Here is a 27,928-nt window from a genome sequence, read left to right on the forward strand (position 1 = left end):
CATAGCGACGATAATCCGTTCCGGGAAAATCGTCACTATGTGGATTTGTCGCTATATGGAACAAAAAAGCCCACAGGAATGCATTAAAACACGTTTAATGCGTTCCTATGGGTAAAAAATTCACAGTTATGCGGAAATCCTCCATACGGCTGCCATTTTCGCTGCCCGGTAAGCGAGGAATGGGCGCGAAAACACAGCGGGTGGCCATTTTTTTAACCCGGCGGCCATTTTGGAACCGCCGATCAGCTGTTCCAAAAACATTGCCATGCAAACATCGGTAAGCGAAACAGCTTACCGATCATCACAAACCAATGTTTTAACATTTAAAACATTGCGATGCGATTGTTTTTGCGATTGCAAAAACTTAATCGCTATGCGGATTCTTCGTTAAATGGGGCGCCCATTATGCAGGGCACCACTGTAGTGTGTCTCACTAATGGGGTAGCATATAAACTAAAGAAATAAATAAAATAATAGGGGAGAGGGTTCTTCTGTAATCATTTTTACTGTCAGAATCTACTGGGTTGTTCCCAAAAAGAATGCTGGTCACAAGTCTATTTAGGAGTGAACTAAGCACCTACAAGTACAAATTGCATATTTTGGATGAAGCCTCATCCTAGGCCATAAAAACATGTTACAGATTGCTATTTGAAGTTGAGGGTGTGCTTAACATGAACAGTGTATACATTAACAAACTGACATTTGAAGAGTTGTCAAGAACAGTACTGTTCAGTATACTGAATGATACTGAATGAAAACAGGATTGAAACAAGGGCACTGAAAACAACTAAGTTCTTAGTCTGCCATGCAATAGAATCAACTCAAAACTAATATTGCCTTAAAATATTTATCACCTTAAAACTATACAAAATGAGTGTGCATCGATTTAAAAAGGCTTATGATGCCTAAAAATGTTATTTACCTTCTCCGATCTTTCACCCCCATGATGATCAAAGCAACAGCACCAATTACTACAAGACCGATAACAACTCCGAATACTATAATCCATACAGTAACTGGGGGTTCGTAAGGTGGTGCCAGAGTTGGAGGAATACCAACAAATTCCAAAGTTTGGTCATCCAGTTTAAAGGCTTCATTGATACGACCTCGAGACATTCTGTGAACAAAGAGGGCAATACAATTACAAGGGGTTCTCCTAACAAATATTCCTTGATTTTCAACTAAAACACTTTATAGAATACTGCCTAGGGACCTTACTCCAATAGGAGAAAGCTCACAATGCAGGGATGGCGAATTTTTGGCCCTCCAGAGATTTGGCCCTTCAAAGCAGCACACTTTGCTCCACGTCTTTCAAGTTGCAATTCCCACAGTCGTTTATAATTGGTAAAATAAGCTGGGAATTCTGGGATTTGTAGTCTAAAACAGCTAGAGTGCCAAAGGTATATGAAAACATTTTTGCACAGAGGACCTTCGACTTACGGAATTAATCTGTATTGGAACTGTGGCCGCAGGTTGAAAATTCCATAGGTCAAGGATCCATTTCCCATAGGAATGCATTGAAAACCATTTAATTCGTTCCAGCCAAAGAAAAAAAAATCTGGGGCTTCCAAAGCTGCACCTGCTGTCCTTTGCCTCCTGTCCTCGGTGCCCAGGAGGCAAGAGGCCAGTGGGTCCAGCTTTCTAAGTCCCGAAAGCTGACAGCAGGCACAGAGTGGCTTTTGGCTTGCAGCTTTGGAAGCCGAAAGCCGCTCTGCACCCACTGTCAGCTTTGGGCTTTCGGGGCTTAGAAAGCTCAAAGCTGACAGCAGGTACGACCTTCAGCCTACGGACTGGAACGGGGAGGTGGGGAAAGCACCAAATTTGAATTTGGCGCTTTCCCTGCCTCCCCCTTCTGGTCCGTAGACTGATTCTCCGGCCACAAGTCGAAGTGAAACTTTGCAGCCAGAGAAGTCCATAGGTCGAAAAGTTCGTAAGTGGAGCCACACGTAAGTCGAGACTCCACTGTATTTATATCAGGTAGAGAACTCCTAACTTTCCATGTGTTTGGGGCTTAATCACTTAACACAGGCTATGCTGGAAAGTTGAAGCTCAAAACATCAGAAGGACCACAATAATTTTTTCTATGCTTCCTGTCTAATTTTTATCTCCTTTTTCGCTCAGCCAGTTAGCTTCTGTATACTGTTCCCTATTCTTTTGGTTCTTTTATTTGGCTTTGTCTTATCCATGCAATAACTAAAATAAAATTTTAAATTCAGCACAAACATTCAGAATTCCACTTGTTTCTGTAACACAAATATAAAAGACTATTCCTCCTTTATATCTGTATTACACTTAACACGGTTTCTAGACTTTGAACTTTATAGCTCCAGGGATTACATTTTCTGAATTAAATGGGTTTTATCATTTCATTTTCTTTCTAGAGCTATTCCCTATAACCATAGGCATGTCTACTCACTTACATTGAGTTTCTATTCTTAGTTCAAAGCACATAGACATGGTATTGCAGCCCATGCACACATAACTGGGAGTAAGTCTCATTAAAGTCAGTGGTGTTCCTGAATAAATGGATGGATACTCTGTAAGTATTCTTTTTAGGAAGACTAAGCGGAAAACACATACCATTCCAACATGAGTTAGTTGCTGTAAAGAGTAATGTCCCATTTTTCATATTAACACCAGCTCTTCAGCTTATAATGTCCTAGAGTCTGACATGACTGGACTTAATTGTCAAGGGGAACTTTGACCTTTTTTTTCATATTCTATATATTAGATTCCTAAATACTGTATAACATAGGTAACGAGATTTCAGATATTGTGTTTTAGTGGCTACGTCTGATAATTGGGAGAACCAGGCTATAGTCCCTACTGAACTAGGAAACACACTGTTTAATCTTGAGACATTCATACGTTCTCAGCATAACCTCCCTCTCAGAACTGTTGTGGGTATAAAGTGGTAAGAGAGACATGTGTGCCATCTTGAAGTCTCTGGAGGAAAGGTGGGATATAAGGGTGGATAATATGTAACTGATAAATATCCCAGTTCAGTCTATGGGACAAAAGGGCTCATAGACTAGTTATTTTCCATGCCAGATTATTTTCAAAAGCTATTCTGAAGAAAGAAAGAACTGGGGAACATGGAACGTCGAATCCGTCTTGGAAAATCAGGCTTCTCTGTGAGTGCCTGGGAAAAGCTTGGCTGATAGTTTGATCTTCATCAGCAGCTGTCTGGTGCCAGCTTATCTTTTATAAAAGAGGCCTTCAAGGCCAAGCCATCTGGATCTCCCTGGTACTACACTAATTGGGAGATGACTTCAGTTGCGCAAAGGGAGAGAGATAGAAAATGCTCTGGTCTTATTGAACATACAAGGGAACTCCAAATCTGCTTTGGTGAACTATCTGGAAGGGTCTAGAAGAGGATGATTTATAAAAAGAAGTTCAGAAGTTACTTAAATTGGCTTAGCTTACTTCTCCGGAGATGTTATACTCAATTGAGCTCCTGTTATGGCAAACATGAAGGATGTACTGTACTCACTAAAACTGACTATCCTAGGTTCACCAACCCCAGGGCAGGCAGAGTGACGTAGCTGAGCAGAACTCCCTGAACCCAGTAAATAATCACAGCAACATTTCTATGTGTGCCTCTTTCTCATATGTGTTTTGCTAAGAATTCATATATTCACCTGATTGCTTCTTCCACCTCAGTTCTAGGAACTATATCTGTGGTGTTGCCAGGCATGGTGACCACAAAATAGAACGAGATTCTTGGTGTCATACCACCAACATGGACGTCTATTGATCTGGTAAGAAAAAAACATGTTTATGAAAAGTCATACATTAAGCTTAAAACCATCCAGATGCACATCATTTCCAAATAAACCATCAGATATTTGTATTTGCCAGTGGAATATATGTATAGTGCTTAACTTCTGTTTTCTTATGTGCAGAAAACCTCTAAACAAAGGAGTCAAATTAGGTGCCAGACCAAATCTTTGGATGACATTTTTTTTCCATTTTTTTGAGAAGTAGCCAATCTGAGCCAAAGAAATGGGCATCAGTTCTTTGAAAGATTTCATATTTGTATTGCATGTGATTACATGCTGTATATATTAAATCAGTGCAGTGTGATTGTTTATTTAGTGCATACTTCCTCCTGTTATTCTCCCTCTCCAGCTGCCATGGTGATCCACAGGAAACGGCAAAGCAGCAGAAGCTGCTTTATGCTAAGCTAGATATTTTGGCCTACAAAAGGAACTCGGAAACCACCATCACCCCCACCACTAGATGTTCCAGGGAAAAGGAAACAGGGAAAATAATGTGAGAAATAGGCAGCGTAATGTGTTGCTGATCTTCTGGGAAATGAAATTCAACAGTTTGTTAATCTGTAAATGGAATTTTTAGTTTTGAAATAAACAGCATGTTTACAGACAACGGGATGTATGTTGTCATCACTAGTGCTTGGTGACATGTTATTATTAGCCACTTCAGAAGTTTTATTTTTCTTATTTTGAAGTTGCCTTTCCAATTCTGGCACATAAGTTGGACCAGGCTGTCTCACATGCCTGGAAACCATCAGTTTGGGGCAGACAGTCCTAAAGCAGAAGATTTCATTTTTCAAACAGTTTTGTTTATGTTTTGTTACTTACTCACATCTCTCTTTTTTCCAACCTCAACATTTAGGTGTCTTCTCATGGTCCATAAACTTTCACTATAGATATGTTACTAATGAACAGGCATTTGCTATCAAGCCCAACTCAATTTATCTACACATGTGTAAATCAACAATCAGGTTCTGACCACTGTACTTACAGTAAAAGAATGAATCAAGGGGGAATAATTTCATTCTGTAGTACTAGTAGGCACATGGGAGGTTTTTTTAATGGCTGGAATCTAGCAATAGGTTGAAGCTATAGTAGGCCCGCTGAATAAGTGATAAATTGGTGAGCCAAAACATATGTAAGTTCCATTGATTCAATAGACCTACTCTAGTAGTGATCTGCTACCCAGCGATATGTTTAAAATACAACATTAGTAAGATTTATAGGACAAGAATCCATAGGGGGAGAGTTGAGATAACATATACACATGTTTAAAACTCATCTCACTGGATTCAATATAAGACAACGTTTCTTAGGTCATTATAAAACATAAAATATTGTGTTGTGTCTGCTGAGCTTCCTACATTTCAAATGTGAATTAATCCTTTCTTTCTTTCTCCAAACCTTTATTGGCATAAATACAGCTGGGATTACTAACAATAAACACAACGGGTTATAATTTGGAAGTTAATTTAAGAATCTCAAGCAGAAAAATAGCGACAGCTTCAGTGATACGGGAGGAAGAATCATTCAGAAAAATCTCAGGGGTGTTTGGCAGGGAAGATAACCAGGGTTGTAGTAGTGCCTTACGAATGGAAAAATGAACTGAGCAGAAAAACAATATATGGTCAAGTGTATCCAGAACCAAATGGCAGAACAGGCATAATCGATCCTCTTTAGGAATATTTGCAAATCGACCGGTATGGTTCGCTGAGGGAAAAATGTTAAATCGGGCTAACATAAATGCTCTTCTTAACCTGGGGTTGATAAGTGAGGAAAAATAATTTGGATGATAACCAAGTGAAGGGAAAAGACCAAAAGGAAGCGGGGAACAGGTAGGATTCAGTTTGGCTGCAAGAACCTCAAACTCATGCTGCCAGAGTTTAGATTTAATAAGAGCATGGGCCTGTTGAATTCCTAAATCATTTAGGGATTCTAGATTCAAATCAAGGGATTGAAGTTTAATCTCAATCAACTTCAGCCACTTGGAAAGGAAATTGTCTCTGAGTAGATCGTATAGTAAGGAATTGGGCTTAGAGTTTAAATGTAAACGAAGCCAATATTTAAATGTGGTGGACCAAGCAAGGGTAGAAGGGAGATGGGTACCCAATTCCAAAACTAAAGTTGAAAGACGAATCATGTTGGGGACTCCTAAGATTTTCCTGAAGAAGGCGGCTGCCAAAGTGTCAACATCGTGATCTATGGCCTCAATCCAAATAGGAGCTCCATATAGTAAGTGGGAAAGCAATTTAGTCCGAAAAATAAGCAGCGCTGCAGGCACAAATTGATTGCCAGATGAGTAGTGAAATTTTGAGATGGCATTAAGTTGGAGGCTAGAGGAAGATAGAACCAATTTTTTGTGGGGACGCCAACTGAGTTTATGATGCAGAGTGATACCTAGATATTTAAAGGATAAAACCTGCTGAAAGGTTTGTGCTCCGATTGTCCAGGGAGATAGTGATACAGAGTTGGAAAAGTTAATTATTTTAGTCTTGTCAGCATTTATAACCAGGTCGTTAGCTGAACAAAAAGTTTGAAATTTGGATAGGGTACGACGGAGACCAGCTTTTGTTAGAGATAATAGGACTGCGTCGTCCGCGTACAAAAGTACAGAAATTGGGGAACCATTAAGAGAGGGTGCAGCATTAGTAGAAGCAGAAAGAGAGGAAGGCAGGTCCGCTAAAAATAAATTAAAAAGTAGTGGGGCTAAGACACATCCCTGCCGAACACCTTTGTCAACTAGTAATTTGTCAGAGAGCTCATGGGAATTTGGCAGCCGAATCTGACATATATTGGAGGAGTGGAGACGCCTAAGCAAAAAAAGCAGTCGGGGTTCAATACCCCAGTTGTTAAGTTTATCCCACAGTAAATTCCTATTAACTGAATCAAAGGCTCCTCGTAGATCGACGAAGGCGGCAAAAAGTCTAGCTTTGTGATAAATTGAGTATTTTTCGGCAAGGTGATACAAAAGCAGAACATGATCCAGAGTCGAGGCTTCAGAGCGGAAGCCTATCTGTTCCTTCCCAGGGAGGTTTTTAGAAGAGGCCCAAGCTGATAGTTTTGATAAGAGAAATTTAGAATAAAGTTTGCCTATATGAGACAATAGGCTGATTGGGCGATAGTTACTAGGAAGAGAAGGGTCGCCCTTTTTGAAGATTGGTATCAGAATAGAAGATAGCCAAGAGTCCGGAAATACACCGGAGTGATTTACTATGGTAAATAATTTGGCAAGCAGATGGGACCACCAAAGAGGATTGTTAGACAGAATCTCTGAGATAACATGATCAGGCCCTGGGGATTTGCCAGGTTTAAGGGTGGAAATTAACTCTAGTACCTCATCGGAGGTAACCGGGGGCCAGTCTGGGAAGTTTTGAGAGGGATTGATAGAATAATGGGGAGAGCACGAGGAGGAGAAGATTTTTGAAAAATGGGTAACCCAAGAATCAGAGGGTATTGGAGAGTACGGAGAGAGAGCATAGGATAAGTTTGTACGGGAAACAAGGGACCAAAAAACCTTAAAATTCCGAGAAAGAATGGCTTGCAGCAGATTAGTCCATTTGCGTTGGGCGTGTAGATGTTGTTTCATATCCAGAAGGGTGGTACAAGACCTTCTGGCTTCGAAGTAAATTTTAAGAGCATTAGGGGAAGGGTAGGCTCGAATAGAATGAAAAAGGGATCTGACCTGTTTCTTTGCCAGCCAACAATCGGAGTCGAACCAAGAATTAGCTCGATTGTGGGAAGAAGACCGATAAGGCCTACTAAGAGCTTGAACCAAGGAGGCCAAGAGACAGTCGTAAGTGTCTATAGCCTGGGGGGTAGAGTTGGTTGAACCTATAGTATTAATAAGGTCAATAGTCTCTGGCAATTGTGACCATGATAAAAAGTCAGTGTCAGTTTGAGGGGACCATTTAAGGCGTGGTGTGGGGCTGAGAGGGGGGGGAGTAATAGGAGGGGGACGGACTGGGAGATTTAAGGATAGTCGAAGAGGCAGGTGGTCACTGTCAGTTCGTGTTTCAACAAAGAAATCAGATATAAATGGAAGGAGAATAGGGGAGGCAAGGGCATAATCGATTACACTGGGGCCCTTGACAGAAAAATGAGTATAACCCCCAGGAATGTCTCTCCCCACAGTTCCATTTAATATAACAACTTGGAGACTGAGACTAAGGTTGGCTAACAAAGCAGCATAAGCATTGATAGAATGGTCTTTAGAGGATCTTGCAAGGTTGAACCAAGGAGGGGTTGATGTTTCAAGATCCCACTTCAAATGGCTAGCCAGTTTGATGTTATTAGGTCCTATTCTGGTATTTAGATCACCCATAAGAAGAACAGAAGCTGTGGAGTGAGTCCTTAAATGGAGATTTGCAAGATTCTCAATCTCGGTCCAGTAATTATTCGGGGAAGGAGCAGAAGGCGGTATGTATAAATTGAAAAGTAAAATAGTAAATTTGTTACACTGCAATAACAGAATCTGAATATAATTGGAATGGGAAGGGATAGAAGATAGTGTAAACAAGGAAGAGGATTGAAAAAGACAACATAGTCCAGCTGCAGGGCGACCCTTAGGGTTAAGTTTAATAGCGGGTATATGAAACGTAGAGAAACCCGGAATAAACGGAGGTGTTAATGACCAGGTTTCTTGAAGAAGAATAATATCATAGCCGGATAGAAAACTGGTTAAATCCTTATCTAAGGCTTTTCTCTGCCACCCAGAAATATTCCAGGAGAGGAATTTAATATGAAAAGGGGAATTAGGGGGCAACTGAGAAGTATCATCCAGTCATGAAGAGGCTGGAAATCTAGGATTAGGGGTGGATGGAATGGGAAAGGGGGGGGAACAAGCAGATTGGAGGCGAGGGGAAGTTATCTGGGGTGGGCTGGGGCTAGATTGTGGTAAGGAAATTAAGGGCATAGTATGACAAATACCTAAAGAGGAAGAACAATTTGAATCCCTACAGGATTTTGTGCTATTAAATGTAAGTTTGGGATTGACTAAATCAAACTTTAAAGGGGGAGGGTCTTGAGTAAGAGCATCCACCAGGAGAAAAGCGTCGGGTGTTACACTACGTTTGATTAAACAAATTGGGGATAGCGGGATAACGGAAGAGGGCTTGGAAGAGTTGGTAGCTATAAAATTACAATCGGAAATGTCCAGTTGTTTGGGAAGGTCAACATCAGGTTGTGGATCCTGGGAGGTTCCTGAGAATGTCGTGGGTAGATTCATGATGTTATCAGAGGGAAAATTTTGGAGAGGCAATGATTGTATTTTAGGCGAATTAGGAAGTACTCCTGTAGTCTTCTGGAAGGGAGTTGGGATCAGGATGGAGTTCTGCAGGGGGTCCAGGGGCAAATCAAGAGGATTGGTAGAACTCTTGCGACATGAGGTCCGGGCAACTGAAGAAACTTGCAAAGAGGCATGCAAAGGCAATGTAGATATAAGAGGTCTGATTGGAATAACATCTTTAAAAAAACGATGGGGAGTAACTCCCCAAGTGCGTAAAAACTGTGCAGATGCAAACAAAAGTCCCGGGACAAGATGAGAGTCAAACTTCAAAAGTACTCTACTCTCAACATGAGACTTAGATAATAATTCAATGTTGACCAGATCAATCTTCCGAATAGGCATTCTGAGAAGAGCAGCGAGGTGTCTCTTGGCCAATATAATTCTGCTCCAGCATGGGTAGCTTGCAGAATTGCCAGAAGGACGCACTGTGATGACAGCCACGTGTGGATCGTAGACTAGTTGAGTGGCTGGCTGCATGGAAGTCCGTTGAGTAGCATTATCTGGCGAAGGATGATGAAAAGCAAATTGATGAGAGTCAAAAGGAATATCTTTCAGGCTTTTAGGAGGATTAACCGATATCTGGGGGGGTGTGTGGCAGAGCTCCCTCACAGCAGCCGTGAGGCAAGTAAGCTGCGTAAAAATGCGAGAAACCGTCTGGTAAGTCAACAGTGAATGATGTTTCAAAAGTTCAAGGGTATCACAGTCCAAGGATTCATCCGCACAGGAATTCTCATTAGGCTTCTGCGTTGGGGGCTTAATTGGAGAAGAGGAATGTTCTGGAAACGCCCCATCCGAGGAACACTCATTCACAGGCAAGGGTGGTTTATTAGACACTGGGGGCTGAGATGAAAAATAGGACTCCAGCCTCGACTGTTTGAACAAAGGCAGCAATCTTGCAGAATTAGGGCTAGGTGGCGAAAGAAGTCTCTTGGATTTCCCCATGGCAGTAGGCAGTTGGATAAGGGAGCAGGGTGAGAATAACACACACTCTCTTCTCAGAGGAGCAATGGCGTCAGGAGAAGTCCTTTCAGCTGGGAGCTGTATCAGCAACGCCGTAGGAGCAGATGCATTGGCAGGCCACCAAACAAAATAACCAGAACAACAAATGACTCCCCAGCTGATAAATAGAATTTGCAGGGAGAGAAAGTAGCAACTCAAGGAGAGAGGAAAAAGCAAAAGGATTACCGGAGCTCCAATTCCAGCTGCAGTCGGCTCGGACTCTCCTGAGCAGTTCCTTGTCCACACTGTCTAATTACTTCCCCAGACTGGAGTTTTGTAATCCTCTGTTGTTTGCTGTTGTTCGCTGGTATTAAGGCTCTTCTTGATAAGGACCGAGCTGATGGTATCCACCAGATATCCACAAGGCTACCCGGCCTTATCTGCACTTCTTCCTTCACGAAGAAGTACGGTTCTGGCTGCAGGGAGACTATCACTAATTGTGAAAACTGTAAGGTTTGTTTATAAAAATAAAGATAAAATAACGCTTGCTCACTGCACCCAGCTGGAAAGTAGGGTAGCAGCTTCAAGTAAATAAAAACAGTAAAACCCTATAGAGTTAAATAAAATAAAGATAAAATCATCGCCGCTTGGCCAAAAGCGTGCTGCCTCGGCGAGCCGGAACCGGAAGAATTCTGAGCTTCCTACCTATATTTCCTTGCTGTCTACCAATGCCATCTCACAAGTTCCATTGGTGATTAGAGATACTCCTTACTATATTGTGCCTGGGATATGTAGCCTGGGATTAATTTAGCCACCAATCAACAGGGGTTTTAAAGGTCATTGCCAGCCAACAATTTGTGTCCAAATATAGTGTCTGTGTTGGGGCCATATATAAATGTATAAATATTTGCTATGTAGTCCCACTCTTATGTCTGAAGAAGTGGACTTTTCCATTAAGGCTCACATTAAGCAGTTACTCTTCAAGATGTCACAATGTTTTTGACTTCTTTATGTTTTTATTTTCTTTAAATTTAAATTTAAATTAATTTCTTTAAATTCTAAATTTAGCAGTGGACTTGCAAGAAAACAAGAAGAGTCATCAGCAGGAGTAGTATCTCAAATATAAAACACACGCACAAGTCTTGTACTAGAGGTCTCTGCACATTCTAAATGAAACCACAACTGCACAGAATTTAGACATAACTCCTGACTTTTACTTACTCACCAGTTTTCCAATCCCAACTGTTCAGTGGCTTTTGCAATGTTGGAATGGCATAAATCAAAACCCCTCTAATCTTTCAATTAGATATCAGAAAAATTAGAATATAATAATAATATAATTTATTGTCATTGTAAGTATATACACAGTATACCATACAACGAAATTCAAATATCATATAAACCTTTAACAATGAAAGAGAAACTGCCTAGCTTGCAGCCTTTTAGGCAGAGAGGATAGAACAAGTTTCTGAGACACATCCTCATGGCACCTCAGGGGACCCCGACAACCTTTCTTAGAACAGAGACAGGCATGGTGTCCATTAAAGCCAGGGCGACTCCTACTATAAGAGGGTGATGGATATGTCTGACCACCGTCTACCTAAACACTGTATGGTAGAGCAATGGAAGAGTGGCAGCTGGGCAACTTCAGTTCAAACCTTACTAAAATCTGAATCCCTCTCCACAGACATTTTTATTTTTTCTGGGGTTAAAAGAATGTTGAGGGACTAGATCTACAAATAGGATAATGATCAGGACTTAGCCTTAATAGACTCTTCAAACGTCTCTCACCGGTATCATCTGCTGAAAACAAACCACTCAAGGGCACAATACTTACATACACTTACTTTTGCCTCCCTGAGAACCGCATTCACAGAACTTCATTTTCAAACCATGCCAACTGTGGTCTTAGATGGCAGGTACATGAATGTCCCTAAGCATCTAAGGCTGTGTATTTGCGGAGCAGGTGAGATAGAGGATGCTCACTCTTTACTCAACTGTCAGCTCTATCAAAACCCCTGAGAAAAGTTCCTGGAAAACATTTTGGCTGCCGTACAGGAGGAAATCCCTCAGATAAAGGTGAGCAGGTTACTTTCAGACTGTGACCTATATGTTACATACAGAGCAGTGCTGTTTGCAAAAGCAGCCAGAAACATCCACACTAATTTCCTGAGAGCCATAGCGATCAATTGTGAGGGGGACTCCCAGATATGAAGGGGCACCCACACGTGTCTCCCGGATTGTCTCCCCCCCTTTATCTTTCCTCCTGTTGATAGCCTCTTATTAATTTGCATGTCTGTGATTTTATCATGATTTTATTTGATCATATTTGTACAGTATTTCAATCAATTGTGCCGGCTTTTAGCCAATACAATGAACTTAAACTTGGAACTTGGAATTAGATATCAGAAAAATTAACCTATCATATAAACCTTTAACAACGAAAGGGAAACTGCCTAGCTTGTGCCCTTTTAGGCAGAGGGGATAATGACGAGTAACAACTAGTGATGTTCGTCTCAAAAAAAAAACAACTTTGAAAGCAACTGCATAACCTGAGTGATAACCTTTCTCCTATGTGTTAGCACAGGAACACAGCAAAGAGACATCTCTCAGGTTTGTTCGCTCACTGCTTTCAAACAAAAAGCAGTGCTTACTTGGGCACCTACACTGCTGAGCTATAAAGCAATAAGACAGAATGATTTAAATTTAATTTTTGTTATTTTTTTAACCATTTCTAGAGAACTGAAAATAGGGAATTTCTGAGTCTAGAACCTGGATGTGATCACATCAAGTTAAGAAAAAATGTGGGTCTCTCTGAGATGCTATAGATTGGAATAGGGAACATGTTGTTCTTCATTGGTTACTAAAGAAATGACTGCCATCATCCCTGATGCTAGCAATGAGGGCTGGGCCTTTGAGGAAGAGCTGGGTTCCAAGAACACCTACCCCTTCTGCAGCAAGAGTGATAACCTCCAGCAAAGATGAGAGGAAGCACTTACCGAAATTCTACTGTTTCAGTCTTGTTCACCAGGAAGTACTGTCTCATGGCATATGCAATTGTAGCCTTGAATAAGTAAATTTCATTCATAGTCCATTTATACTGCAAATTTAAAAGAATAGTTAGACTAACAGGTTTTCAGACTGGTTCACGTAGAACCACCATATGAAAGAATGTTTACCCTTATCCACAATATCTTTGCATAGAAGAATTTTACCTCAAACACTGGGCACAGAGTGGATTTCACTTGTTATATTGAGAATTATGGAAACAGGAAACTGAAGGACAACTAGCTGATTCAGTGGGTTTCTCTACAATTAACCTAGCCTGTGTCAAGCTCGGAAGAGATATGAATTCTCGTGCTAATTGCTTCAAAAGACATCTCCTAATGTGATCTTTGGAATTCAAACTTTAGCTTGCGGTTAGAATACCAGTAGTCTTGATTTATTTTAAGACTGGAAATGCAGATTGACTCTAAAGGTGAGATGTTGGAAGTGCAGCAGCTTTTTCCCCTTAAAATACAAACATCCTTACATTTGAAACAGAATTAATATTAGGGCCATTTGAAGAGAGGAAAAAGAGTAAGAATGGCGGTCTCCACAAGCTGGCGCTATTTATTCATCACAGCACATTGTTGCCCTTGTTACTGTTTTTTCCAACCCTACCCATTTTGAAGTCTATTTCCAAAGGAAACCATTATGATTATTGAACATGAAATCATATTTGCCATTCACATGGCTTTTAAATAATTGATAATGCTTTTAGGGGATCGGTTTTGGGGCCAATTTAAATTGGCCTTCCTTGATTTGAATCTTCATTAACCTGTCTCTTCGTTGTACAGACTACTGGCACAGCTTGGTGGTTTTGAGCTGGGATTCCATCAAGGTTGACTTTCTTCCTTTCCTTGCTTAATGGCCTATTTTATTACCACATCCACTATATATTGCAGCTGTACATTAAAACCCAACAGAGAGAATGACTTGTAGATAGATTTCATAGATATTATAGTCTTACTAAAGTTGAGTATGCAGGCATTCCTGGAGGAGATCCATTTCACTCAAAGTTCAGACTGTGCCTTGGGGCAGAAATGGCAAGATGCTTTCCTGAGGGAAACAGACGGGGGGAGTGCAACTCTTCTGGTCCTCCTGGATCTTTCTGTGGCTTTTGATACCACCGACCACAGTATTGTTCTGGAATGACTATTGCGTTCGAGACTTGGGGGCTCCATTCTTTGGTGGTTCCCCTCTTTAAGGGCCAATCCCAGATGGCACAGGTTCAGGAAGCATTGTCTGCCCCTTGGAACTTATATTACTGGTTCCCACAGAGACTGGCCATCTCCTCAATGCTTTTAAACACTTAGATGGAACCACTGCAATAAGTCTTATGGAAATTTGGAGCTCATTGTCATCAACATGCAGATGACAAACAGCTCTATCTCTCCTTCTGTTCCTCTGAAACTTAATCCAGATCAGATGGTGATTCTACTGTTGGGAGGATCAACTGATCAGTTTGAGAGAGATTTACCAAGTCTTTTTTTATTTAATATATTACTAAACATACAAACATAAAGAAAGAAAGCTGACTGCCGAAGAATTGATGCTTTTGAACTGTGGTGCTGGGGGAGGATCTTGAGAGTCCCCTGGACTGCAAGGAGAACAAACCTATCCATTCTAAAGGAAATCAACCCTGAGTGCTCACTGGAAGGACAGATCCTGAAGCTGAGGCTCCAGTACTTTGGCCACCTCATGAGAAGAGAAGAATCCTTGGAAAAGACCTTGATGTTAGGAAAGTGTGAAGGCAAGAGGAGAAGATGTGATGACAGAGGACGAGATGGTTGGACAGTGTCATCGAAGCTACCAGCATGAATTTGACACAACTCCGGGAGGCAGTGGAAGATAGGAGGGCCTGGCATGCTCTGGTCCATGGGGTCACGAAGAGTCGGACACGACTGAATGACTAAACGACGATGAAACATACAACTAAGACATCAGCACAAAAAAGAAACACCCTTCTACTAAACTAAGCCCTCCCCTTGATGGTGTTACACTCCCCCTTAAGGATCAGGTTCTCAGGGGTTACTCTTTGACCCTGTTCTCTCTATGGAGGTGCAAATATCTGCTGTGGTCAAGAGTGTCTTTTATCATCTTCAATTGATTGCCCAGCTGCACCCCTGCCTGGATAAGAAACACCTAACAATTGTGGTCCATGCATTGGGGGATCTCCAAAATATCCCACTGTAATGCTCTCTACATAGGACTACTGTTGAAGTCAGTAACAGAACGTCAGCAGATACAAGATGCAGCAACCAGACTGATTTGTACCAGCATAGATGAACACATATCTCCAGTCTTGGCAGGCCTTCATTGATTCTCTGTTAATTTTTGTATTCAGTTTAAGGTATTGGCCATAACCTATATAGCCCTTAACAGTTTGGAACGTTGATATTTGGCAGAATATCTCTCCTACAAAATAGCTATGTATTCTACATGCTCCTTGCAGTCCTTGATGTTATGAATTGTAACATGCAAGGAGGCCCAAAAAAAGCCAAGACTAGGAACTGAACTTTCTCTGTTATGACCCCTTCCCTCTGGAATAAGCTTCGAAGAGAGGTATGCCAGGCACTGCCCTTCTTTGGTTTCAGGAAGATAATTAAGACTGAATTATATAAAACTGCCTTCTATTACTGTGAATATTGTCCTGAGATGTTCAAATGAGTTTTAATTTATCTATTTTGATTTAAAGGTCGTTTTAATTTGTGACAGGATCCACTGCATTTCACTGCAATTTTTTAAATTCATTGTATGTTTTAGTGTATCATTTTATTGTATATTGTGAACTGATCAGAGTGTGGCAGCACTAATGGGGCAGTTTAGGAATGTAAACAAACATTTTAAGCCACATTGATTATAGTGGGAGGAAAATCTGCATTTACTTCAGTCTCTCATTGAGATTAATAGGATTTGTAAGTGCTTCCACACCCCTACTTATGTGTTCCTATCCCCAAGTGCAAAAAAAAGCAAATAGCCATTGTTTATAAAAAGCAGAGTATTATTACATAGAATCCATATATTAACCATAGCAAACTGATTAAGATACACTTGCTTATGATTCAGATGCTGAATAATCTGTCCCAGGAGTAGTCAGTTTGAACAGAGAGGCTTACTTCAGAGTGAGCGAGCATCGGAGTATATCACTTGTTACATATTTTCATGTTATTTTAGAAAACACAATAATATCATCTTTATATCAGTCTACTCACCGCATTGTCCCCCATTGCTGCCTTCAAACTAATCCTAACTTTGATTGCGTTGCCAAGGTCTAGATTTTTTTTAAAAAGAAAAAACATACATACACACACAATCTTGTAAAACAAATATTTAAACTTATCTTGAATACCTACTACACAACTAATGCTGCAAAAGCACTGCCTGTATACTGATAGTCAGGCTGAACCTTTTTTCTCCTTTCTGTCTCCCTGTGTTTGCTTCTGGTGACGGATCAGTACCATACACCTTGCTGCTATGATATGTTTCATTCATCAACAAGGAGCACCTGGTAGGGTACAAAGCTAGCAGAGAGGTAATCCATAGGATGGTCAGTCAGATTAGTTGAACAGACTGTAGCTGCATTTACAAGTGTGTATCCTGATAAGCCAGAATCTGAAAGAATTATGGCTTGTTGTTCCTAATCATTGCATTGTTGCTCAGTCAAGCCTCCTTGGTTTCTCCAGAAGGCAAGAGCAGCAAAGCAAATAAATGGTTTGCTTAGCATAACACATTTATTTACCACAACTACTACCGCTTCTCTCTCTCTCTCAATAGACCCAAGTCAATAGACATGGTTTATATAGTGTCTCTTACTCTCCATCATCCATTACAGGATGTTTATGTGACCTGAAATTACGTTGTTTATTGATCAAGCATTTGGCTTTGTATTTCACACAGAAGGGACAACTACCGGCCCATTTACCCTGCAGTGTGCATCACGTTAGGCACAAATGAAATTGAATTAAAAATCAATGCCTATATGACATAAAGCCTGCTGGGAAAGGGCCTCTTTTCAGTGAGGAATTGCCTTTTTTGTTGTCGTCGTTCAGCTAGGAGTAGTCTAAATGTGCTCTGACTGGGCTTGTGTCACTTTTGTCCACTTTTTGCCCAAAGACAAAGGGGCCCTTGGAAAGAGTTGTTCTCCTCAGCTGAGTGTCCCTTATCTCAAACAGTGTTTTTTACCCCTTCCTTCCTTCCTTCCTTCCTTCCTTCCTTCCTTCCTTCCTTCCTTCCTTCCTTCCTTCCTTCCTTCCTTCCAACACCCTCCAATCAACACTGCAACAGATGGTTGCTAGGTTTCTTTGGAAAAATGAATTTTAAGAAGAGGTGGAAATTGCCAATTAGCATCTAGCTAGATCAAAGGCAATTTTTGGCTGTTGGAGCTCCATGTAAACTCAGCTTTCTCTGCCTTGGTCTGGGGTGGGTGAAATGTTAGTAATTTCAGAGAAGATGAAGCTGCAAAACTCTGTGTATCACAATTTGCCAGCTTTTGGGAAAAAGAGGGCTATCTGGTTTTAAAAATATAACAGGTACCTACATGGACTCCATGTTGTATCCCAACCAATAAGTCTGTTGGTGTTGTTCTTTTTTAGCCACAAATACAAGGGCTGAAAGTAGTGAAGCAATGCTGATGCATTCATTGATTTCTCTCCTGTCACACTTTCCAGAGCCTTTGTCCAAGGTTGCGATCTTCCTAGCATAAGCATGTCCCTATGATTAGAAGAAGAAGAAACTAAATTGACAGGTAAGAACTAGGAACTTAGAACACTAACTGGGAACATTCTTTCTGGGAAAGAAGTTTGGGTGGAGCTTGGCCTAGCTAAGCCTCAAAGCCATCTAATTTAGGCATTCTTCCCTGAGGCATCACACGAAGTGTTTCTAAGATGCTTGCAAAGTAGATAGAATACCTAGAATGGGAATTACGGTATTTATAATTCCGAAAATCTGAAAATCTCTTCCCCATGAAGAACCATCCATCTTCATGCTGTTGTGTGTCCACAAGAAGCTCAATTTAAACCATAAGAGAAACATTTCATGCCAAATTACGTTACTGATAACCCATGATATAGAAGAGGGAATTCCTTGAGTACTGATTTTTTTCATAGCTTTTTTTAATCTTCCAGAGTTTGCAGACCAGCTTGATGTGTTTAGTGACTGGTCTTTGGAATGTAAGGATGTTATAGGGCTGCAAACCTTATTTCTCAGACGTGGAAACCTGCTTCAACCATGTTTCTGGAGCTCTGATGAAAGGTTATCTGTAACGTATGCAGTGGGCCCAAGCTGTTCCATGTAAAGAAGGAGTTAGGGGCTATGCCCCTGTAATTAGAAAAGTAACTACAGTTGCACTTTTACAGCATGAAAGGAGCAAAGTTATCCCTCATTATGTTATAATGGTAACACAATGTAGACCTCCGAGGTCTAGAAGTAACAGCCAGGATTTGTAGTGGAGGCCAACTGCTCTTCTACCCAGATGTGAGGGCACACTAAAGATGGCTTTCACTATACTTGTTCAGAGAATTATACAGTAGAAAGTGTTACCGCAACGTGTGACCGGCTGCTGTGGAATTAGTGATATCACATTTGTAAAGCTCATCTGTATAGCCAGCAGCTTTGCAAAGTGCCTCTTGAAACTGGAATTGATATATGGTCCTCGTGTAATATCTAAAAAGAAGGAGAGAGAAGGGCGGGAAACCATCAACATGAATAGCCAGCTACAGTAATGAAAAAGCCCTATGCTGATCATACCCACTTGCTTCACTGCTGTTTCATTGATGGCACAGAATATTTCTCTCTCTAAAAGCTAATGAGATGGCTGGTTCTAGCAGACTTGAATTGTTGTAACCAACAGTTTTGTTGCTGACATCTCAAACCATTGTGATTCAGCTCTGTTAGTACAGTTTCATTGTTTTCAGGTTCTGTTTGGCAGAACAGGTAAAAATGTCTTGTTTCTTGCTGGCTGGGGTCTATAGTTCAAAATAACTAATTCTTCCCAGCTTTCCTTTTTCAAACCATTACATATGAAAGTTGCACAGTGACTAAGTAGAATGGTCGATTCAGGGAAGAGGAGGTGTCAGTTAAAAATATAAATAAATGGTTAGGTGTCTTGCACTGTCTTTGAAAAATGGATTGTTATAACATAATAGTATTTCAATGCATCTATGTTTTAATTCTACCAATTGTTTAATGCATTTTGATAGAATACATTACTGGCCCAAATCCTATTAGTTACATCTATGGGCACAATGAAACTGGTGTAAATCTCTTTGGTGAATTGCCAGAAGTAAGGCATTGGCGTAGGCATTTGCTGTGCTAGGTTGTGCAACTTAGAATCATAGAATCATTACATTGGAAGACCATCAAATCCATCGCCTGCTCAGTACAGGAACATGGTGTACAAGAGCAAATATCTATACTAATTTTTAAACTTGCAACAATTTGCCAATGAGATTTATGCCAAGTATGCAGGCATTAACAACCCAATAGGATTTTAGCCACATTATTTCATCTGTGTCTGTTTCTGTTTCTTTTAAAAATTGTTTTGAGTTGCCTTGCGTTCCAGTTCTGCAAAAAAAAAAAAGAAAGAAAGAAAGAGAGAGAGAGAGAGAGAGAGAGAGAGAAGAAAAGAAAAGAAAGGATCTAAATCCAGTGTGTAATTAAATGGTTGCCAAACAGGCTGAGGGAGGAGTCCTCAGATATCACTTACATCAGAATGGTCAAGACTTCCTTGAGAGTTATAAGGAAGAGAGGAAGGGGGGGGGATCATATCCCCATAGAAACATTTGGGGCACAAAACTGAATGAAACAATTGAAGGGCTGAGGTAATAAAAACACAGACAGAGTGATCAAAATTCCAGTGTCAGATGGCTTCTCAGGGGAAATGCACTGCTTGGAGGTAGAACTAAAAAGAGAATGCTGCCTGGAAGTGTCTGCTTTTCCTGGTCATCAGTATAGAGTCTCTCTAAACTTAATAAGAAATACCCTGGCATTGACATGGAAAAATAAATCATGCCTTCTGAAGAGAAATTCTGACAGTTGTGCTGACAGGACTGCAGTCCAGATGGGCTTCTGGAAACAAGCAGGTGGAATTAGCTTGCCTAAGGGAATCCCAAATTTGCAGAAGAAGAAAAAGCACAGACAAGTGAAAAACTGTGCATGCTTAGTAGCTGTAGAAAGTGGAATGTCAGCTGGAAAAGAAAAAGAAGAAAACGTTTGTTTGGGAGAATGCTTGGAATCCATTTACAAGTCCCATATATTGTATTCCAATAAATCTATACTGAGGGTATTTTTATAACACTCAGAGTAAGATAAATGAGGATAAGAATTTAAATCTTTTTTTAAAGACTCCAGTGTAGGAATGTGGGATATTGTGCTGTATTCACAATTCAAAATGTCAGGAAATAGCCTGATATTGCTGCACAAGATTGTGCCTGCATTGCCAGCAGGAAAAAAATATATGCCAAGATGTAGATAACAAAGGGCAGCCTCAATGTTGCTGATATCCATGTCAGGGGTCAAAATGGTCTACATGCAGCCCTTCTCAACCTTTTTTTGGCCATGGCAGTAAGCACATTATGAAAGAAATATTGGTTAAATCAGGATTGTATAAGTTGCATAAAGATAAAGGTTCCCCTTGACATTTTAAGTCCAGTCGTGTCTGACTCTAGGGGGCAGTGATCATCCTGTTTTTCAAGCCATAGAGCCAGCGCTTGTCCGAAGACAGTTTCCGTTGTCATGTGGCCAGCGTGACCAGGGAGTGCCGTTTTACCTTCCCACTGAGATGGTACCTATTTATCTACTCGCATTTACATGCTTTCGAACTGCTAGGTTGGTGAGGAGCTGAGACAAAGCGACGGGAGCTCACACCGTCACGTGGATTCACTCTTAGGACTGGTGGTCTTCTGACCCTGCACCACAGAGGCTTCTGCAGTTTAGCCCACAGCGCCACCACATCCCAATATGTTGCCTAACCTCATAAAGTGGTGAGTGAAGAATTGTTTCCAGTCTTTGCCTGGCCCCCCTTCAGATGTACCAAGGCTCCCCAGAGGGCCATATGTCCTCCATTGAGAATAGATGGTAGGATACCCTCTTCTGCTCACTGCCATTCACCAAGAGACCCCAAGGAGGGGAAAATCTCAGACTCCTTTTTTCATCAGTCAATCACTTCTCACCCAAACACAAAGTAATTGTTAGGGCTGTTTTTCAACAAATGCAAGGCTATTTGACATACCTTATGAAAGAGTAGTCATTGGCTACATGGAAGAGAGCTGCAGGGTCACAGTATGTCTCATCATGAGGCAACGGTTCCACAACACCGACTATTTCTCGCCTGCGGGAAAGACAAGTGGCAAGGATTTCTTTCAAGATCTGAGAAGGAAACCAGTTTTAAAGGAGGAGGACTGGTCAGCATCTGTTTCACAAGATATATTTTCTGTTATCTCTCATCACTCATCAGAGTTAAGAAGCCATTTCAGATGAGAGTTCTGGTCTGCAGCCTAGGAGCTGCTCAGCCTGAAAAGGCGGTCCCATCTGCAGCTCAGGAATTTGCATAAAAGATGGCTCTACTTTGCATGCTTAGTGGGAAGATGTCCACGCTGGCAAGAATGATATCTGGCCATGCTCACTTAGCTTTGGCCTTACTATTTGCCCTTAGCCTTGGCCCCTTATTAAAAAGGACCCTTCCCAATTTGGATTTCGCTTCTTGGGCCACAGAAGTGTGCTTCAGCTGTAATTTAATGCACACCAAACAGGAGAGAAAGTAAGGCATTACAAAAGCCTTTATAGTGGTTATCCGTACAAGTCAGTCACCCCACCCCCCACAGAAGAAAGGGCTTTGTACTTGTTGCATACCTATTTGGAACACATTCATTTACAACAGAAATAAAATTATTTGTAAAACCAGACATTCAGCTCGTTTAAGCATTCTTGAGGAACAATCGCTCGTATAACTATTTCTTAAAACATATTTCACATGTAAATAAGAATCATTGTTTGTTTGTTTGTGTGTGTTTATCTGACAGATATCTTTCCATTCCCTCTCCTAACCGTACTTTTTTTTCAGTACTTACTTCATCTCCCACCATTTCTTCATCCATTGATCCTTGGGGATCTCCCCAGAGAACACCATCCACCGCCATTTCTCTAGCATGTATGTGAAAGGCAGAGTTCCAACAATGGTGAGGGCTTGCTTGAGCAGGAAATTGATATCCGTTTCTGAGGGCGAAACCAAAGTTGTTGACTGATAGGGCTAGGTTTAAAGTATTGGGGCAGCACAATTCTACGTTTTCTTGTAGTTGCAACTCCAAAACAGGGATGGAAGACATGTGGGCTCTGTGCCCCAGATGCATTTGCACAGTATTCTATGCGTATACATAATAATAATAATAATAATAATAATAATAATAATAATAATAATAATAATAATAATAATAATAATAATAATAATAATAATAATAATAATAATAATAATAATAATAATAATAATAATAATAATAATAATAAATTATTAAAATACCAGGCAGAGTCAATCAAAACTATAAAAACATTGGCCAGTGTTATATAACAGATACATGTTTTAACCAAAAAACCTAAGTATCTGTTAAATATTAGCGAAATGTGTATGCTGTTCCTAATATTGCCATTTCTTTGTAGTTCTGATGGTGTTATTTCTGAGATCTGTGACTGCTTGTAATATTGTGTGAAATTTCTTGATATTGTTTCCAAAGACCACTGAATTGTGTTTTATCCAGAAGTGAGATGTTTCAATTGCCAAATCTCTGTATTTTGTTAGTTTTTCTAATTCTTTATCTTCAGCTCTGGCGTCTTCTGGAATTGTAATATCAGGCATTTCTTCATTCTATTACCACTATGGCTAGTGTGTTATGTTCAAGGTGTCTATCAGTTTGAATCTGGAAATCCCACAAAATCTTGACTGTGTCATTTTCTGACACCTTCTCTGCCTGATGTTTCCACTGGTTTTTGGAGGCTGGCAAGTTATGTTTTTGGCATAACATCCAGTGCACTAATTTTGCCACTCTATCATGTCTAATTTTGTAATCTGTTTGTGCAGTGTTTGGACTTTCACAGATGAGGTATTACACAGTTTTATCTTTTTCTTGGAAGAGTCAACATTTGCTGTTAGCACTAATTCCTTGAATCTTAGCCTTTATCATTCAACCTCTTCCTCGCTGACCTCCCTTCTTCCCTAACTGGCACTGACTTTCCCCCCCTGCTCTAAACAACTCGTCTACCCCTCTCCTTATGTATGCAGATGATGCCCTTCTCCTCTCTATCACTAAATTGGGCCTCCGCAAGCTCTTCCTCTCCTTTCAACAATACTGTTCTAGCAACGATCTAACCATAAATTCAGAGAAAACCAAAATACTGGTTTTTGGCAAATCCTGGGCTCCGTCTTCCTGGAGAATTGGTAACTCCACATACCAACAGGTCCAGACCTTCAGATACTTGGGGATTCTTTTCCACTTTAGGCATTCATGGAGCCCATACCGCACCTCCGCAATCGCTTCTTCCTCTCTTTCCCTCAGTGCAATCTCCCGTTTTCACTTCCATGCTGGTAATCAGTATGTACCTGCTGCCACCAAAATTTTATACTCCAAGACAATTTCCCAGTTACTTTATGGAGTCCCAATTTGGATCGAGGCAGCAAACTCTGAAATCGATAAGGTGGCTGCCTCCTTTCTTAGGAAAATCCTCGGGATCCCTAATCTTATCAGACTTTCCACCATCACTCTAGAACTGGGTATCCACTTACCCTCTACCCTAGCCTGGACCACTACCTTCAAGTTCTGGCTCAGAATTCACCTCCTAACTCCCTCTGACTCGATCCTACAAGATTTATTAAAGGACCCCTACACTTCTACGTGGTTTCACTTCATAGAAGCCAAACTATTGTCATTATCTCTCTCTGTCGAAACTCTAGCCGACATGAACCTCAACTCAGCATATGAAGTCATTAGATCCAGTCTCTATGACCTCGAATATGCAACCCTATTCTCCCAATTGAACCCCACCTGCTCCCCTCTTGCTTTTGGCCTATCCCCCTCCCTTAGCCGCCCCTCCAATTATTTTAACCAATTGTCCAACCCTCAAAAAAGACGAGCTTTTATGCTCGCTAGGCTGAATATCTTTCCATCAGCAGCCCACTTTGGGAGATTCACTCGAATCCCCCGCCCCAACAGATTGTGTCATTCTTGTGCATCCGAACCCGACTCTCTGGACCACATCTTACTCCGGTGCCCATCCCACAACATCCCCCGTAAGCGGCTACTAGGCCCACCCCTCTCTTCCCTCTCCCCTTTCTTCCTCGACCTTACCCCCATACTCCTGAGCGATTTCTCGCCTTTTATCACCAGTCAAGTTGCTGACTTTCTCCTAACTGTTATGAAGACCTCCCCTCCCCCCTCCCCCTACCCTAAACCCTCTATAAATCTCTTTGAACCTAGCCTACTACAATCCCAAGCTCACCCCTTCCCCCTACCCGGTATTGGAATGTAACTATCCTGTGTACTCCCTGTACCCTGTAATGCCAATAAAGGTTTCTGTATGTTAATGTTGTTATGCATGCCTTTATCACATTGCTTTGGAGTGATTGTTCTTATTCAGCAAAAATCAAGCCTTCAGTTTCTTTCTTAATAGTCCCCAATTTTGCCATGCCCTTGCTGAATTATTGCCATGCCTTCTATCAATATTTCTCAGTTTTTTTTCTGTGTAGTGATTTATTTTTCCAACAGTTTAATTTATTTTTCAAATTGTTGTTTCTTATATTAAGTCTTTGTTTCTGTTGTTTTAAAAATATTCTCCATATTCACTGCCTTAAGTAATTTTTCTCTGCTTGTACTGAGATAGTAATCATTTAGGCTTCTTTTTTTCCTCCTCTGCTACCTGCTGTATTTGCAGTGATCCACAGCCTCCAATTTTTCATTGTTGTTGTTGTTGCTGGTGTTTGCTGCTATCTTTTTGGCACAAAACCTCCCATTGTGCCCTCCAACTGTTTAGGGCAGTTTGCCATCAAGCACTCATGGCATCCCCACACAGCCCCAAATTTTATTTTATTTTTCTAATTGACACCTAGAGGCATAAGGAGGCTTTTCAGTTTAAATAATGTAAAAAAAGAAAATTGGAATGAGGGTCGGGGGAGTCGGGGCAGGGTAGTCCAAAAGCTGGGGTCAGGTACATCTGACTCCTGAAGAAAGCTTCCCTATAAAGAGTGGCAGAAAGTGCAGAATTATAAATAGTCCCTTTAACTTCCTTTATAACCCTTAGTTTTGCTATTTTTATTAACAAGGAAGGGGGAGATTGTATGGGAATAGTTTCTTCAGATAAAATAGCAAGCTGGAACAGATAGAAAATAAGACACAAAAGGGGAATCTTTAATTTGCTCTGTCCCAAATTATACTTTGTGAAACACAGTGTCCAGATATCCTATTAAATCATAAAACATTTCATTGTTGCAGCAGACTCTTGTATGTCTGATAAAAGAACACATTTCATAGCCAATCTCGCAAGGGGCAAAAAAATGGGCATGGAAAGAGAACTCTGCCAGTGCAGGGAGAAATGCTTACCTGATCGACCTTTCACAATTATGCTGTGCAACAGGATATTGGCCAGCGCATCTAATCCAGAGCTTAGAATCATTACCCAGGAAAGCAATGTATCAGTTGGCCATTAATTTTTACAACTAACACGTTACTTATCACTTATAGGTAGCAAGTAATACAATGTGCATTCCTTTCATTCTTTTTCAACAACACCCGAAACTCCACTAATAGCTAAAATCCTTTTGATATTTACATGCATACAAGAAAATTAGCAGAAGTTACTATGCCTAATCACAACTGATGTGCCAGACATGGGTCCAGTGCACAATCAGGTGTACAATTAAGCGTATGACTGATAAGCAGTCAACATTTTGCTAATGCAGGTCCCATGATTGCTCTTGTGCGTGCATCAGTAATCGACAGGATTGTGGCCAGAACAGCCAAAAGTGGGAAGTAGAGGCAACAATATATTCCTCAAAATAACATTTAATGACAAGTAGTGTTTGTTTCTTTTAACAACTTACTTTCATACTCTGGCCTAACCGATATCATTATAAAATTGAAAAAAATTTCCAGTGCTATATTTTCTTAAGAAAATCTATTGGGCCCAAACCCTGAAAATCCCCCCTCTCCAAGTTCTTTTTTTTTTTTTAAACACTGTAACAGTACTTCACCTTGTGTATCCTGTACCTTTAGGATTGGCAACAATGTACATGACCCTAACAAAAAAAAAACTTACCATTGTCTTCTTGAAAGGTCGGCTCTAGAAGGCCAAGGGATTTCAGGTGCTTTGGAGTGGCTGCAGAGAGTGACATGATCTCTCCCACAGCTTCATGGAACCCTTCGTTGGCACCACCTCTTAGCAAAAGGGGAAGGTGAGAATAAGCCATATCATACTCAATGTGGCCCATCTCGTGGTGTGCTGTTAGGAAGTCGTCCATTGTCACTTTTGTGCACATCTTGATCCTACAGAGAAATGTAATTTTGCTCTTTGACTCAGGACAGCATTCCATGCATCAAATGAAGTGGGCATTCATCCAGAAAAAGATGATGCCACAATAAATCCATTTGTCCTTAATGGTGCCACAAGACCCTTAGTGGGCTGTTGTTGTTTTTTGCTGCAATTGACTGCAGTTTGGAAAAAGTTACATTTTGGGGAATACCCAGAATGACTGCTAGGGTATTCTTCAAGTTGTCTGCAAAAAGTAACTTTTTCAAGCTCTGAAGCACATTAAGGGCTAAACTTTCAGTATATTAAATGTGTTACATGCAGTTTAAAATACCTCCCCCCCCCCCAAAAAAATAAGAATATAGGATGGCATTCCTGGTCTAGATCAGGACCATTGTGTATGAGGCATATTCCATCCCCATTACAACCTCATGACATCTTCCTAAACAAACAAGCCAGCAAGCAAGCTCGGAAACCCTCTATTTACACTAATACAGTTTGAAAGACATAAGAAAAGGTTTAAAGAAGGGAAGAGTTTATCTTCCCCTGCTTGCATACCCAGTGGTTCAGATCCAGGAATGCATCGCTTATTATTAATTGAGAATAAATAAGGAAAGTTAGTAGATTACTTGAGAGTAATTAAGAAATAGCATGTTATGTATATAATAATAATAATAATAATAATAATAATAATAATAATAATAATAATAATAATAATAATAATAATAATAATAATAATAATAATAATAATAATAATAATAAAGGTCTTTTCCAGACAAGACATTCATGCCTCTTGTAGTTCCCTGTTATGCACTGTTCTTTATCTGAACCAACCACAACATTCAGATTATGTGTTCCTTATCTCAGTATACACAGGTTCTGTTCTGTGACTTCCCATACCATTTTTGTTTCCTAAACATCTTTGTTCATATTTTGTACTTCTTTGTTCCAAGGGTGCAATTTATCTCTAGTTCCTCTCTTTCCAGACTGAATCTTTCTTTCTTTCTTTCTTTCTTTCTTTCTTTCTTTCTTTCTTTCTTTCTTTCTTTCTTTCTTTCTTTCTTTCAACAGCAGCTAATGACACCCTCACCCAACAGTGTAGCAAGATAGAAAAAGAAAGAGCTTGGGATGGGGAGATTAAAAACAAAGAGGAAGCTACGTACTAAGTTAGGAGGACTGGTTTAGCTATGACTAAGGAACAGCTGGAGCAGGATTGATCTTGCCCAGATCACAAATGCTGTTTTCTTTCAGACTTTGTGATAAGCAGCTTGGTGCTGTTTACTTGGACAAGCTCAATTCTGCAAAACAGAATAGTGGGGTAGGATGACTTTATTTTATTTTCTGTCTTGGTTTCATCGTTCTAGTAGGTGGAGCAATGCAG

The 27,928-nt window shown here is 40.5% G+C and overlaps 1 protein-coding gene and 1 long non-coding RNA gene across 3 annotated transcripts in view; one reads left to right on the forward strand and one right to left on the reverse strand.

Moving 5' to 3' along the window:
* ACE2 (angiotensin converting enzyme 2) overlaps nt 1-27,928 on the reverse strand; it is a 59,088-nt gene that overhangs the window by 10,700 nt on the left and 20,460 nt on the right. Inside the window, exons 9-17 of one of the 2 annotated variants that reach the window (XM_020786763.3) lie at nt 26,338-26,564; nt 22,110-22,254; nt 21,272-21,370; nt 18,583-18,705; nt 17,582-17,754; nt 16,257-16,315; nt 12,999-13,099; nt 3,642-3,758; nt 923-1,117 (exon numbers count right to left, since the gene is read on the reverse strand). In XM_020786763.3, coding sequence (XP_020642422.3) covers nt 923-1,117; nt 3,642-3,758; nt 12,999-13,099; nt 16,257-16,315; nt 17,582-17,754; nt 18,583-18,705; nt 21,272-21,370; nt 22,110-22,254; nt 26,338-26,564 — 1,239 coding nt within the window. The remainder of the gene's footprint in view (nt 1-922; nt 1,118-3,641; nt 3,759-12,998; nt 13,100-16,256; nt 16,316-17,581; nt 17,755-18,582; nt 18,706-21,271; nt 21,371-22,109; nt 22,255-26,337; nt 26,565-27,928) is intronic. The other variant, XM_072994347.2, reaches the window with a different exon arrangement.
* Nucleotides 5,156-10,232, forward strand: LOC144588167 (uncharacterized). The gene is made up of 2 exons (XR_013543543.1): nt 5,156-8,192; nt 10,060-10,232. It is a non-coding gene; the product is annotated as an uncharacterized LOC144588167 (long non-coding RNA).

This window comes from Pogona vitticeps, chromosome 3 (assembly GCF_051106095.1).
Source record: "Pogona vitticeps strain Pit_001003342236 chromosome 3, PviZW2.1, whole genome shotgun sequence".
NCBI lineage: Eukaryota > Metazoa > Chordata > Lepidosauria > Squamata > Agamidae > Pogona > Pogona vitticeps.